General features: G+C 41.6%; 1 protein-coding gene across 2 annotated transcripts in view; it reads right to left on the reverse strand.

Annotated features, from left to right (window-relative positions):
• The window catches only part of MED13L (mediator complex subunit 13L), a 180822-nt gene that overhangs the window by 83840 nt on the left and 82689 nt on the right, over nucleotides 1-14293 (reverse strand). For both annotated transcript variants that reach the window (XM_042886174.1, XM_042886173.1), the window contains 2 exons: nucleotides 11163-11247; nucleotides 7020-7103 (listed from right to left, as the gene is read on the reverse strand). In XM_042886174.1, the coding sequence (XP_042742108.1) occupies nucleotides 7020-7103; nucleotides 11163-11247 (169 nt within the window). The remainder of the gene's footprint in view (nucleotides 1-7019; nucleotides 7104-11162; nucleotides 11248-14293) is intronic.

A 14293-nucleotide genomic window follows, 5' to 3' on the forward strand; every position in this document is an offset into this window, starting at 1 on the left:
AAAGGAGCTTAAACATTAGTGGGACTTCACTAATTGGTCACCAAGTCCTGATTAAGCCAGGCTTCATACATAATTATTGAAGTTGCAAACAATTCATGAAGATACAAAGTCACTTCTAAACTAGATAAACATAAATAACTACAAAGAAGCAGCAAACAGAAGTACACAACCATGCTTTTCTTTAACAACTTGCTGTTTGTATATCCCAGACACAAACATTTCTGATCTTCAAATAATTATTTGAAAAGCGAACAAGTGTGAAAAATAGTACAGTGTCTCAATTATATTAAATTATGCACATAGTTGATGCACATGTAGGCATGCCAATAGCCTTATATGTGTAAGCATTTGAATATGAAATAAACGTTGCCTGCAAATAAGAAGCTCAAGACAAAGCTGTACAGAATCCCAGAACAAAAGATGAGAAGAGCAGTTTTATACACGTCTGTTCATCTGTATTCATTATGTCAGTAAAATGATCCTTATCTCAAAAATCCTAGATGTAACGGATACTCATTACAGACTTCTGGGGGTTCTAGTTTATGTCACCATATACCCAAAGACAGCAAAAATAGTGACCTCGAGTGTGCAAGTGGCTGCTGATGGAAATACCTCCCCAGGCACTCACCAACCATTTCCTGGCTTCCTCAAAATCCTTACAACAGCAGTTGAAAACGTATGAAAATGCACGCTCCATCATGCTTAGTGACAGCACCTTGAATTTTTCAACTTCCTCAGAGTACAGCCCAAGAGAGGGGCCACCCTAACAGACAAGAACTTGTTGTTCTTATCCTCTGCTGTTGTGAGAAAGAACTCTACTAACGTCTCATTTTGAAGTGGCAAACACTGCCCAGCAGTGCACTGTGTTGGAAAGGCACTGGAGCTTACAAAAATCCTCTCTGGAGGTTCCACCACTTCTGCTGCCTGCACCCCTCCCCTCCACCCCTCCCACCAAATGCCCACCTTTTACAGTTTCTGCATGAATTCAGGGACAGAGGACTCACTGTGGTATGCGAGCACAATAAACTTTGTTTGGCAAGCAGCAGTCTCATTTTGAGATAATGCTGCATCCATACAAAGAGGCCGGTGCAATAGCATAACCCTGGCTATCAAGACAGGGGTAAGTTTGCAAAGGTGGAACAAATGGCACACCTAAGCCTACCCACTCTATCTCAGCTGTCTGGTTCAGCTCCAAGCCTTCAGCAAACAATTGTGTAAGACATTCTGCAGCATCAATTGAATTAGCTGAAGTGGATACACACAGCATACTAGAAGCACTGCTCCTCTGACATCTTCCAGTGACCCCACGTAGGGAGCCCCTCTGATATTCCTGGGACTTTATCTTCACTGGCAAGGGTCAACAAATCTGAAGAATTGGTGCCTGGGGTTACTTTGCCACTGTCTTTTTAATGCTCTTACCCCAGGAAAGGGAGTTGAAAAGGTTGGGTCAATCCGGGAAGGAAGCAGCCCTCAGCAATACTTGCTACAAGTGCATCCATCTGGCCTCTGGTTTCATTTACTACAGGACATTCATAAAACCTACCAGCTGTGGCTACGTGCCACAGCATACGGCAGCACGGAGAGCACAAGCCAAGCAGATATTTCATGTGCTCTATGAAAATTTTACAGCATGGTGACAGTCCTTTCCAGCTTTTCTAAAACACTGTTTTATTATTTTCATTACTGAATGAAAAAAATACTAAGCCACTGAATAGAGAATACCCCTACTTAATTTAGAGCTCATCTAGGAATTTACTGTGCTAATAAAGCACCTCAGGGCTTGCAGTCCCCACTTTTTCCTGCACAGTGTGTGCTGGCATCCTCAAGAGTTATACATACAGGATTCCTGAAATTTGGCACCAGCACCCCAAGGTTACCAGTAGCATATAGCAGGTCGTACAAATTTAAACAGGTTTGAATACAATTTTTCCAAATTATCTTAATAACATTCTTAAGTACTCCTAAATTATTAATGTTTTACTGTCTCTGTAAAAGCATTTATTGTATTTACAAATTATATCACATTAATGCACTTTAGTGTAGTTATATTAAATTGCTCTAAGACATCAGAAGTTTAAGCACACTGATATCAGCAATATCAGGTCTTGCAAAAAGAGAAAGCATTAAAAACACTGAAGTTTGCACTCCGTGTTTTGCACCAACTCCTTCAGCTAAACGTGAACACAGACTGCATTCCCACGGCTGCATTCCCCAATGCTGGAAGGTAAAATCAGCTTTAGTACACAAGGCTGCTGGTTTGAATGAAACAAACACGCACCAGAGCTTGCTGCTGAAACCGTAAGACTGAGAAAGAACCTCAGATTAACATCACTTTTCAGAATATAAACCTGAGAGGTATAAAAACCTCTGGCTGGGAACTAAGCTTCTTCTCCAACTACGATAGAAAAGCCTGCTTTTTTGAGTATGGGAATAATTTTTGAAAAATATGCAGTATTTCTCACTACTCAATATTTCTACAGTTTTTATTTAAGAAGTTGGAAATAAATCATACCTGATTTAGAATTAAATCAGATTGTTCTCCTTGCAAGCCTTTCCTCAGTCAGAAGCTACTGGTTGGCTACATTGTGTTGCCATACATTGTAAATTACTGCAGCACCACCGCTTTCAAGAATACGATCACATCACTGAAATCTTTTTTACACTGCTAAAATACAAGCACAGAAATAAGATTTCTGATACAAGATCAGAAATAAGAATCAAAACAATTTAAATGGCTTGGTTCGTGCTCTCACAGCACTGCATGTGCACAATCAATTACCATTCCTCAGCTGAGGAATTCAAATCCCATTAAAAAACTGTGACTAGATCAGTTAAACTTGTTCTGCCGTGCTCCTACTGAACAATGCCATTATTTAATGAATCACCTTGATAACATTTGCCAGCAGACATTATCTGTTCAGTGCCACACACCACAGCCCGGCGCTGCTCGTTTCCAGGCCCTCCTGGCCCTGCACTGCAGCTTCCCCCAGAGCCCACTAAAGCCCTCAGATGAAGAACTGCACAGCAAGAAGAGAATGCAGCTTGCAGCCTTACCTGGAAACGATGCTCAATGCCACCAGAGGCATCGCTGATCAGACAGATATTCCTTGGCTAAGTCCTACAGCTACTCCCAGAAAACGGGCGATTTTCAAGAACTCAAAGCAGTGCTTGAAGTGCCTGCAGCACTCAGCCCTCCAAGGCACTTCTCTGTGCCCCACTCCGATGCTTGCAAAAAGCAGAGGTGCGGATGTATTGACTGAACTCTGCTAAACCATGGAAGTTCCAAGAGCTCAGACCAAAGGGGAAAGAGCTGAGGTGAAAGCTTAGGATAGTTTATTTACTGGGACACTGTAAGCTTGTAATTTAGAGAGACTTCTACCAGCACCACAGGAGGATCAACTGCTACATGGAATAGTAACAAAAATTTGACCGGAAACTGAAATTGCAGAACTATTGTCTCACAGCAGCCCAGCTGCACTTTGCTCTTCCACCTGCACTGCTTCAAGTGCATGAAAGGCAATGTTGCTACTGAAACATCACTAACCTTTCTTATTACTAGGAGAGAGCTGAAAAAGTACTTCTTGTAACGAGGTAAGTACTTCCAAGTACTTTACTGACTGAACTTTCCTTGCTTTTTTTTTCCTCTTAAAGAGAAGAAAACTCAAACTTGGAAAAGAGGAGTGGACCCACCAGCTATGTAAGTCATTTAAAAAATAGTTTAACTTACATTAAGTTGCTCATGCAATTCCACATAAACTGATTTCTTTCTCAATTTTCTACTACACACCAACAAAACAAACGTTGAAATCACTCTAGCTAAAACCTCAAAAAAAGATGGTGAGTTTTTTTCCCCCTTCGATAGCATGCTCAAGATTTGTAGCAGTGCATCCACAATGCAAAATCCCCACACACAACTTGGGAAGTGACTGCGAACACAGCGGAAAGCATATCAGTTCCTTCTATCATTTGTGATGATAAATAAGCAAGGTTAGCATTCTTCAGCAGTCGCTTGGAAACATATTTCAGACACACACTGCTGTAGAACAGACTATAAAGCATGCAGCGTTGTTCAGCAAGCAACACGTACTATTAATTAGCTAGTGCTACCAACAAAAAGGATACTTGGGAAAGAAAACCCACAACACCGCACTAAATCTCCTGTCAAAAGCATCTGGTTCCCCCTGCAAGCAAAACAATCGCATGTGGATCTGTAACTCCCTCTGCTGTTTCCTCATGTCTGAGCAGAGCAGAAGAATTCATCTGGCACATTGTTCCTCACGCTGCCCAAGAAGGTCACCCATTGTTCCCAGGCCTCCTTTTCACATCTCAGGACTAAGCGGGTCACGGCCACTGCCACGCTCCACTTCATCTTTGACTTCATTCTAAACTCACACATCTCCCCACCCTTCTCCCTTAATGCCATTCACAAAAATCACAGGCCCTGAATGGATTTGCTCTGTGAACGCCAGCTGCACGAGCTCTGCTCCTTCCCTGGGTGCTCAAAGCCAGCCATCACCCAGTGAGTGCTCTGCTGAGATGAACTTGGTGGTCCAGGATTTCCAAAATTGGAGACGACTAACTTCACCTGAAGCATAAAACCAGACTGCAGAACCGCCTGCATTTCTCTGTCTGAACGACATCTGAGCAGCTTCCCATGCATTCAAAAAGGGTTAAAATGTGTGTGTACATACACCTTGTTCCAGCCAAGGACAACACTGTATGCATTTTCAATGTAATCACATGGTCCCAAACTCCAACCTAATCAGCGTACAGATCCCAATGTATTTCTGGTATTTCACACATTTACATGGGTTTAGTTACTGTATTTTACAACTTTTTGTAGCCATGAAGGCATTACCAGCAGCAGTGCTAGAACACCTACCCCCCTGCAGCTGGCCTGCTCATCTTACAACTGCTCCTTACTGTGCTATCTGCAAGCTGCTGCTTGCAGGAGTTTCACAATGAATTTATGTGGAATAAACGTTAATACTTTTATGTAAAGATAGTTTACTGTGCTTACTGAGACACAGAAAGAGAAGAAAAGTACAAGAGATTAAATTAAAAGTCAGGACAAATTCATCCTCAAAGCCTCCTGCTACTACTGCCACTGTCTGAACCAGATCCTACTGTCATCTTCTGCAGCCTGCACCCCACCTCCATCAGACAGTTCCAATGACATGGTTGCAACAGAGAAATGACCAACCTCAAACAACCCCAAAGCCATCTCCAACTGGGCCATAAATGCTCTTAAAAAAACAAACAACACAGCTCTGTATATCCATAGGATTGATAACGACATTTAGTTTCACTAATTAAAACCCAACAACAACTGTGTTCTTGAAATCAAGCGTCCACTCATTAAGCCTAAAACTCCCCATAAAAATGCCGTTTTATATACAGTAGTAATTTAAATATCACTTCGGTGTTCTACATTAATTTCCGCAGTTCTGCCTTCTCTAGAAGATGCCACGTGCATACTGTACGTACATCCCAAACCAACACGAAGATCCCCTCAGATCACCTCACTTACGAGCAATTTGGTGTCGCATGTAAATAAGGCACAGAACCTACCAGCTTCCCAGAATTCTAAAGCAACATTCCCCTCTGTCAGTGCTGCTGCTGTTTGACAGATGTTGTCTACTGCATCAGATGCTTCAGTTCTCAGACTGTTGCTCACCAGGAATAAACACGAGAATCACAGATGCATTTCATTTGTGCTCTAAGGCTGCAGTGAGGTTGATAAAACAAACAGCTTTTGCTGAAAGGAGCCCTCTCACTTTTCCAGTAATACCAAACCAAGTACCTAGCACCAATCCAGTACCAAACCGTTGCCATCTTCCAGAAAATTAGATACTCCTGTGATCAGAAAACAAGCATAGAAAACATGAGGGAGCAGTGGGTTATGTCCAGCCAGGGCACAGGAAGACATGGGCAAAACTGGAGATTTCAATGGCTTCTTGCCATTAGCTGAGTAAAGTCACAGAAGTTACACTTAAAGCACAACTCTGCTTAGCTACAAAGAGTCCAAGCAGTACAAAAGAGACATCCCAACACTAAGTTGAAGCTTTCCTTTTTTACAAAGATGATAAATTCATGTCTAATTACTACACTGTATCTTAAGAACAGCTTCTGTTTCCATGTCCATGGTTAACACAATCTGTCACAGAACGCAGGCAATGCTTTGTAATATTCCACTATAGCAACAGTAAGACAGCTAGGAGACAGGCAGAGGGTATATGAGCTCCAGACCAATTTTCACCTTACCTACAGCTGTCCTCAGACACGCTGCTGTGATTTGCTACACTGAAAGAAGTTGCTACCCCACTTCATCTCCGCTTCCTCATTACCTTCAAACCTCCCAGCATAACTGCATGTTTAGTCACTTCCTAACCCAGTTCTGTCAAAATGATTCCCGTTAGAAAATCTGTGTTTCAGCTTAACTCAGATTATTCTTGACACTATAAATGCAAGTACCAGAAGATCTGAGAACACTGTAACCTTTAACGCTGGGAGAGGAAATAGCAGAGAGCAAGTGCAGACAGCTACCCCTTCCCATGCTTGTCCTGCTGCAAGAGAAGCACATCCATCAGCCAAAGTCAGCCTGCCCCATCACTGAAAGCTATATATCAAGGGTGGCAACTTTCAATAAGCTTATACTTAATTTTCTGCTTACAATTTCAGGTTGAGAGAAGGTGTCCAGAAATTCAAATCATTCGTAGCAAATACCTGGAATGCTGTTGGATAATGAGTGTAACAGGTGGACACTTAAAAAAAATAGCCAGAAAAAGTGAAATCAAGAGTCAAACACCATGCTCACCTTCTCATCTTAAATTATCATCACCAATGCTTCTGAAATTACTTAATTACTTTCCACGTATTACTGATATGAACAGTGTCTATGTTTTTACTTGCTATATGATAAATAAAATGGAAAACAATCCACAAAAGGCAGTATCAACTTATTGGCATGTGAAACAAAACACTGACAAGAACAGTACTTGTTATAAACATCACCTCACCTTTTGTTAACAGGCTTCTCATCCTTGTCATAGGGTCTGATGAACCATTTTCCAATTCTCACGAAGTTTTTATCCATCAAGCACCTAGAAAACAATTACATCAACAATTACTAGTTACATCTTAGGATGTAGTTAAAAGCAGTCTTTGAAGACAGCAAATAGAAGGAGATTAAACAGCTGGTCTTTCCTCGTCTGAAACCAACTCAGCAGCTCTGGGTTCAGAGCTCCATGTAAATCCCACACTATCACAGCAGTCACCGTCCAGTTCCACACACAGGCACTACTGCAGATATTCACATTCTGCCCTCCTCTTTGACTGAATCTCTCCTCTTCCACACCAACTTTTTTTGCTGAATGATCCATTGCCTTGTTTTTCTAACGCCCCCCTTCTTGAACAAAGATTATTTGCAGAATGTGTTCTGTGTTTCTCTGACACTTCATGACAAAGAACACACGTTCCTTATTTGCCACATGAAAACGACAGTGTAAACTAACAATAGAATATGAACGACAGGAAATTATATTAACCCAAAATTAACAATGAAAATTAACAATGAACCATTTTCTATTCACACGATCCACAGCATTATTTCAGGTGTTGTAACTATGATAGAGCTTTTTCTCTCAGAAAAACATGCATTTTTCTCTCCAGCAAAACATACTCCAGAAATGGTGGGCTCTGTGACTTTGAAAAAAGTAGGGAGAATCCAAAGTGATCAATAATCAGTTTGGGCTGACAAGCTGAAGATGTGCTGGATGACTTCCTACGTCCACCTGTACCAATAAATCCCACTTGCATTACGTCAACACAACTTAAACACACTTTGTACATTAAATGTGCAGTTGAGCAAACTGCCTGAGGGATCACAGATTTGTTAGGAAGGCTTATCTTTTAATAAGATAAATATTAAGTTCTGAAAACAATGACAAACTGATTTTTGCTAGTGGTTCATATTACAATATGATTACAAATGAAAGGCAATATGCAAGCTTTCTCTATGTTTCACATCTAAATAGTATTTCATTCGTTGGATGGAAAAAGGATACTCCTCCATCCTTCCAAGTTTTCCAACCATTTATTTCTTTTGCAGAATTACAGACAAACCAAAAACAATCACACCTCATGTTCTAAGAAACCACATTCTTTAAAACTTAGAAAATCTTTGTGTTGTATACTTTAAAAGCACACCTAAACCAGATAGGAAATGGACGACAACGTAGATACCAGGGTGTTCATAGATCTTCTGTATAAACTTGGCAGGGTTTTCCAAAATTAAAACTAGGCTGAAGAATATTCTAACCACGTCATTTCTCTATTCAAGTTAAAATAACCCAGTTCATTGAGTATTTCAATATCTTAAACTGAATTTGGAAGCTAAGCCACCAAGGATCTAAAGACACTGCTCTTGTGCTGGTAGAAAAGAAGGAATTCTTCAGTAAGTGGTTCCCTAGGAAAGAGCTGCTGTCTGAAAGCCCTTCATTGTCACCACGCTTCATAAAAACAAAGGAAGTAGAGTTTATATCAGATGCCTAAAGAAAAGAATCTGTACTAGCAAGAAGTACAATTTTAAACTCCCCCCACATGCACATTTCATGCCACATCATCATGTCTCAGGACAGCAGGCTTAACTGCCTCAAACAAATGTTAACTTCCCAGAAAGAAGTCTTGGTGAGCAGAGCTGGCCTTAGGAATGAGCCATCCCTCACACATGCTGAGCTGAATCTCAGCTCGCTCAAGACATAATCCTATATGAAATGCAAAGCATGACTGCAGAGGCACAGGTCTCAAAGATTTGGCCGAGTGAGCAATTAATGACAGCACTGAATTAGGTCTTGCTCTATAAGCATCCAGCAGAAATTGGAGTCCTTAGCACTAAGCCATAACAATGAACTTGAGCGAAAAAAAACGCTGGTCATAAACCCCAGATGAGTAGACACTTTAAAGCAGTTATTTAAACACATGGAAACATAAAATACTCTGAACTCTTCTGCTTGCTCCTCTCGTTAAGATTGAGTGCTGTTTTCTTCTTAAGCAGCACAGCTATTAAAACACCGCGCTGCCACTTGACCTCCTGTACTCCTGATTTTACTTTTCTAAGATAAAGTGATCCGATGAGGGCATACAAATGATTATAAAATAGTATTATTTTAATCAGTATTATTTCCTCAGATCTTCTCAGTGCTTTCTGAGCAGGAAGGCAATGAGCTGCTGGGGACAGCAGGCAGCACCACTGTGCTACCCAGGGCCATGGAGCTTCAGGCCCATGGTGACAGCAGCCTGCAGTGCTGATAGTGATAGATAATTGGTCACCTGCCCTCTCGGTCACGCTGACAACATGTGCATTATAAACCTTAGTGCTAAAGGCCTCCAAGCCAGAGTAGGCTGCACCAGGAGCAGGCCACCATGCTGTGCACCCTAGAGTGTCCTTCCACAGAGATATTCAAGACCCACCTGGACACCTACTGGTGTGACCTATTGTAGGGGATCTGCTTTAGCAGTAGAGGTGGATTCGATGATCTCTCGAGGTCCCTTCCAACCCTCATGCTTCTGTGAGCACCTGTGGCCCAGGGAGAGGAGCAAGGCAGCCTCAGCCATAGGGTAAGAGGCCAAGTCTGGGCCTCCAAGGCATCCAGAGATGCTCTCAGTAGCACCCAAAGGTGTATGCTGACCAACAGAATGCCAACAACCACTGCTGACAGAAAGAGTGTCCCTGGGATGTTCGCTCAGCCAAGGCAGAAACGATATTACTAGCTCTGCCACCCCATCCCAGTACAGTTTGCTGCTGTTGATGATGCTGTCTTCGTAAATTCTACTTCACGAGCTTCAAGTGTTCCAAGAAATAAGAATATCCATTAGGAGCCTACTTTAAAGACTGCTGGATGGGTACCAGAGATCAATAAGCATGTGTAAAATGCATTTTTCACTTACACTCTGCAAAGTGACAACAGAACTAGTGACCATTCCAAGCTGAGAATGTTTCTACTCACTCATTTTTATTCACTTTGAGCAGTCTGCTATTTATATTAAAATCCCCTAAAAGAGCAATGAAGCAGGAAATAAGAAGTGCAACGTCTGGCCCCCGTACCTGTGTGTGCATGTAGGAGTTAACGCGCTCTGGGCACAAACAGGTACTGATTGTCAAGGGGACACTGTTACTATGCTCATGGAAATTCAGCCTCAGGAACATAATGCAAATTTGATTACTAGTAAGCAGATCAAAGCAAACAGGATGCTAAATGAGACAAGATGAAAGTGTTTTCAATTAGCTTACTTTCCAAGAAAAATATGTCTTGCTACATCCTGCAAATAAACTGTAACACAGTGGAACAAGAAAGATGCATTCTATTTTATTATTCAAAAAATGTGGGAAAAGTTTAATGACACAATCCTGAGAAGATCTAAAAATACATAAAAGTACATGAAATATAACACAGGAAGATGGTGAAGACCTGAAGAACTGCAGCAACAGAAGGAATGATATGCACCAGTCTGGCTGCAGTGTCAAATGCTGAAGGACTAACAAAGAAGCTTGTCTTCAGCATGCTTAAGAGCTGCTAGCTGGCTTAAGAAGAAAAAGCTTCAAGTGTATTAACTAATCATACAGTGACTCTGCAGCCAAATTATACACATATTTGGAAGACAAAAGGAACCAATGCTAGATTACATTAAGGCAGCCAGAGACAGAATTGTGAAGCTTCTCTCTGAATAATGTGTACAAATTGAGCCAACTTGTAACATGCATGTCATTAAGGTGATTGGAAGAATGGAGTTAAGGTCTTTCAGTAACAGCTGTTAAGAGACCTACTATTTAATCTCAAAGGGGCTAGGGGTCAGATACAATTATACTCTGCAAACACTCCACTCCCTAAACTTTTTAACCTTCTTGAAACAGCTCCCCAGCACGAACACAAGCAGAAAAACACACCATGTTACTTGCTGTACGAGTATTTAGTCTGCACAGTCCTTTATGATGCATTACCAGATAAAATGACTTCAGAAATCCATTTCTCTCTCACATTTTTGTGGTGAAGTTCTACCTCTAAAAATCTATTTTAAGATCGATAATATAAATGGCACATAAATATCCTGAATCTCGTTCAATGTAAAAATGAAACATTTGAGTGCAGTAAAGTGTTTCTTACCTTTCCAGAAGGTTATGAATCGCTTTGAAGAGCAGGGTCCTACACTCATAGGAAAGACCATTCTCCCACAGTCCTTCTTCCACCACTACAAAAAAAAACAAACATCAACACGCTCAGAACAGAGAACAGACAGCACTAAACGTAACTCCAGTAGTTTTAATTCCCCATGGCAGCATGTTTTGTGAAGTTATTTCAACTATTGAGCATAACACCAAAAGAGATATAAATGTTACTAGCTAAAGACAACAACTTTGAATTTAAATGGTGAGAGGGGAAAAACAAAGCCAACAGAACTGCATAAAGCAAGCATTTGTCAGAAGGAAAGGATTCAATATTAAAAGCAGGGGGTGAAGAATTCATGATCATACTTTGCCACAACTGCTGACAGATCCTTTAGAATTCCTGTGCCGATAGAGACAACAAAGTGAATCGTTAAAGGTTTAAAAATCAATGCTTTTAAGTTGTGTAAATAGAAGAACTCTACTGAATTTTCACAGTCACGCTCAGGTGAAGTTCCTCCACTCCAGTGACTGATAATATTGCAGTGAAAACACACAGCAGTTTTTTCTTCCAAAATAAAATCTGAAAGCTTCATCTCACGACTGCAGAGATTTATGGGAGTAGAAAACACTACTGATATCTCACAGCCGAGTGCAGCACAAACTGCTCACTGGAATGAGAACATGAAGGATACACAAACCTCAGCAATACCTGCTGTTCTTGTGGCACTACTGCTGAATTCTAGAACTACCAAGAGTAAAGGGCAATCTGTACCAGAATCTGCACCTCCTGACTGCAAAAGGATTTCATCTCTGCCAGAGTAAACCATGAAATAACCTTGTCAAGGAAGATGGATTTGTTAATTGTTTGAGTTCTGTCATCTCAACTGAATGGGAATACTCTGCAGATCTTTCAAAACGCAAACAAAATTCAGCAACGTGTTAAGGACTGCATCCTTAACAGTCCTCCTCGGCCAACTGAAAGGATGGAACTTTCCAACAGCACGTCTGCCTCGCAGAGATTATCATCTAAGTAGAGCTTACTCTAAACTCGTATTTAAATGAAGTATCTAAGGAGTTTTTTCTCTATAAAAGCTATTATTATTGCCAACAGTTTCCAAACTGCAGCTTCAAAGCCCCAAAACACATCAGTGTTCAGTATTCTGCTTCTCACTAACCCTGAGGCACGCAGCTCAAACAAGAATAGGCAGGTGATTGCAAACATGGGATGTTATGAGTGTGTGCTGCTAAGGGCATCTCTCTCCTTGTACAGAGTGTATGACCAAGGCCTTAGCACCATATCACCCTACTGAATTCTGCAGTTGCTATCTCAGAAGAAAGCAGAGGCAGACTTGGGCTTCTGGGCAAAAGCACAGCCAAACCTCTTTCCCTCAGAGCCTCTTTACCTCCTACACAGGCTTACTAACATCAGACATGTAGCGTGCCAGAGATGTCTACAAGACAGATCTTCACATTTCACTTTTGAAACAGTATTCTTAAGGATCTTCAGAATGTCCACACATTCTGAGAACCACTGATTACAGCTCCTGAAATCCAAGAAACTGAGTTGGAACAGCTACTGGTATGGAGCTGCACTCCAAAACTGAGCAGCTCTCAAGTCAACAATCTAAGAAGTTACATGGTAAAGTATGAGAGATACCACGATATGATTTCATTTCTATGCAAATCCATGTTTCAATAAAGTTTGTTTTTTTAGACATTATCAGGAAATTAATAGAACCTGTAACAACAGGCAAAATAAACTTACTATTACATAGCACTGAGCGGTACTCAAGTTTGACACTGATCACCTCAGAACATCTGTGCCAGGAACAAGCTCTGTATCTGCATTAAGAGCTTCATGCAAAATGAGAGACAAGAATCTATTCCATACCATCCCAGGGAGCTTCCTGCAGCCAGTTCTGATGTTCCCAATCACTATCCCTCTTTTTTTTCCCCCCAGTCCAAGGTACACACAACAGACTCAATGGGACTCAAAGAATAGCTCTTTCCACCTCTCAAAATTGCGTTCTGCTAGCTGAATGCTGCCATTGCCTCAGAAGTAATAAGATCAGATTGCACTGCTTTGTGCTTTCCAAGACAAAACTGATGTAACCCTACAGAACATCACTACCAACTCATGAGGTGCTAGACATCACCAGTGCTCTTTTGCCCCATTGCTACAGCTTCTCTGCAGTCCTGTTCCTCTTTTACCGCATCTCTTCACAGTGACCTGGCTGTGCTCCTGCTACAGTATGGTCAGGAGAAGGCAGGGCAGCACACCCCATAGCCTAGGAACAGCAGGATAAAGCAATGCCATGAGGACAACCACCACGAAGGCCCAGAGGCCAAGTTTTCCAATGAATGAGGCTGGTTGGGAAGCAGCTATGGAGTGGGACAGTGTTCACTGGCGAGGAGGAAATGGCATCATCCCTTAACACTTTTGTTTTCCAGACCAATCATGTAAATTTCACTCCAAGCATATCATGTCGTCTTTATAGACATTTTGCTTTAATGAATCCTACCTTTGATTCTCAGGCACATTAACACATTGTGCATCTTGTAATTAATACCTCCTCAACCTACTGAAAATGTTCATCTCACAACGAGAGCTGCACGTGTCTGTCACCATATAAACAGGGGCTGGTGGGATCAGATCTGCAGCATGGCATTTCCTCTCTGCTCTCCGGCTTCCTGATCCACTCTTCATCACAGAAGGCCTTAAATAACTGCAACAGATCACAACTCCAAATTGCGAATGGAGAGCAGAGATAAACTTGGCAAAGTGCTCTGGCTTCCACTATCTGCACCGTTTGCAAGGTTTCTCACACTGTAACAATATCTTTAGATTTTAGAAGCTGAACATTTTTAGTCCCTTACGCACATTGAAGACTAGGAAATAATTGTTGCAGTCTGTCTACACAACGATTTGTAAGGCTCTTGACACTGCTTTCAACCTGAGCCCCCAGGAGTCTCTCAGCACTGCCTGGCAGCACTCTCAGGCCCACAGGTAACAGAACAGACATGCTGCACCAGTTCAGAAACAAATCTGCACCAAGCACCCAGGTCCTGTCCTAAATGTACATTCTGTTACCAGAGCCGAAACATTTCTCTTCAGAGGCAGCCAAAAAG

The sequence above is a fragment of the Lagopus leucura genome, unplaced genomic scaffold (assembly GCF_019238085.1).
Source record: "Lagopus leucura isolate 7727_CA_CO unplaced genomic scaffold, USGS_WTPT01 Super-Scaffold_100055, whole genome shotgun sequence".
NCBI lineage: Eukaryota > Metazoa > Chordata > Aves > Galliformes > Phasianidae > Lagopus > Lagopus leucura.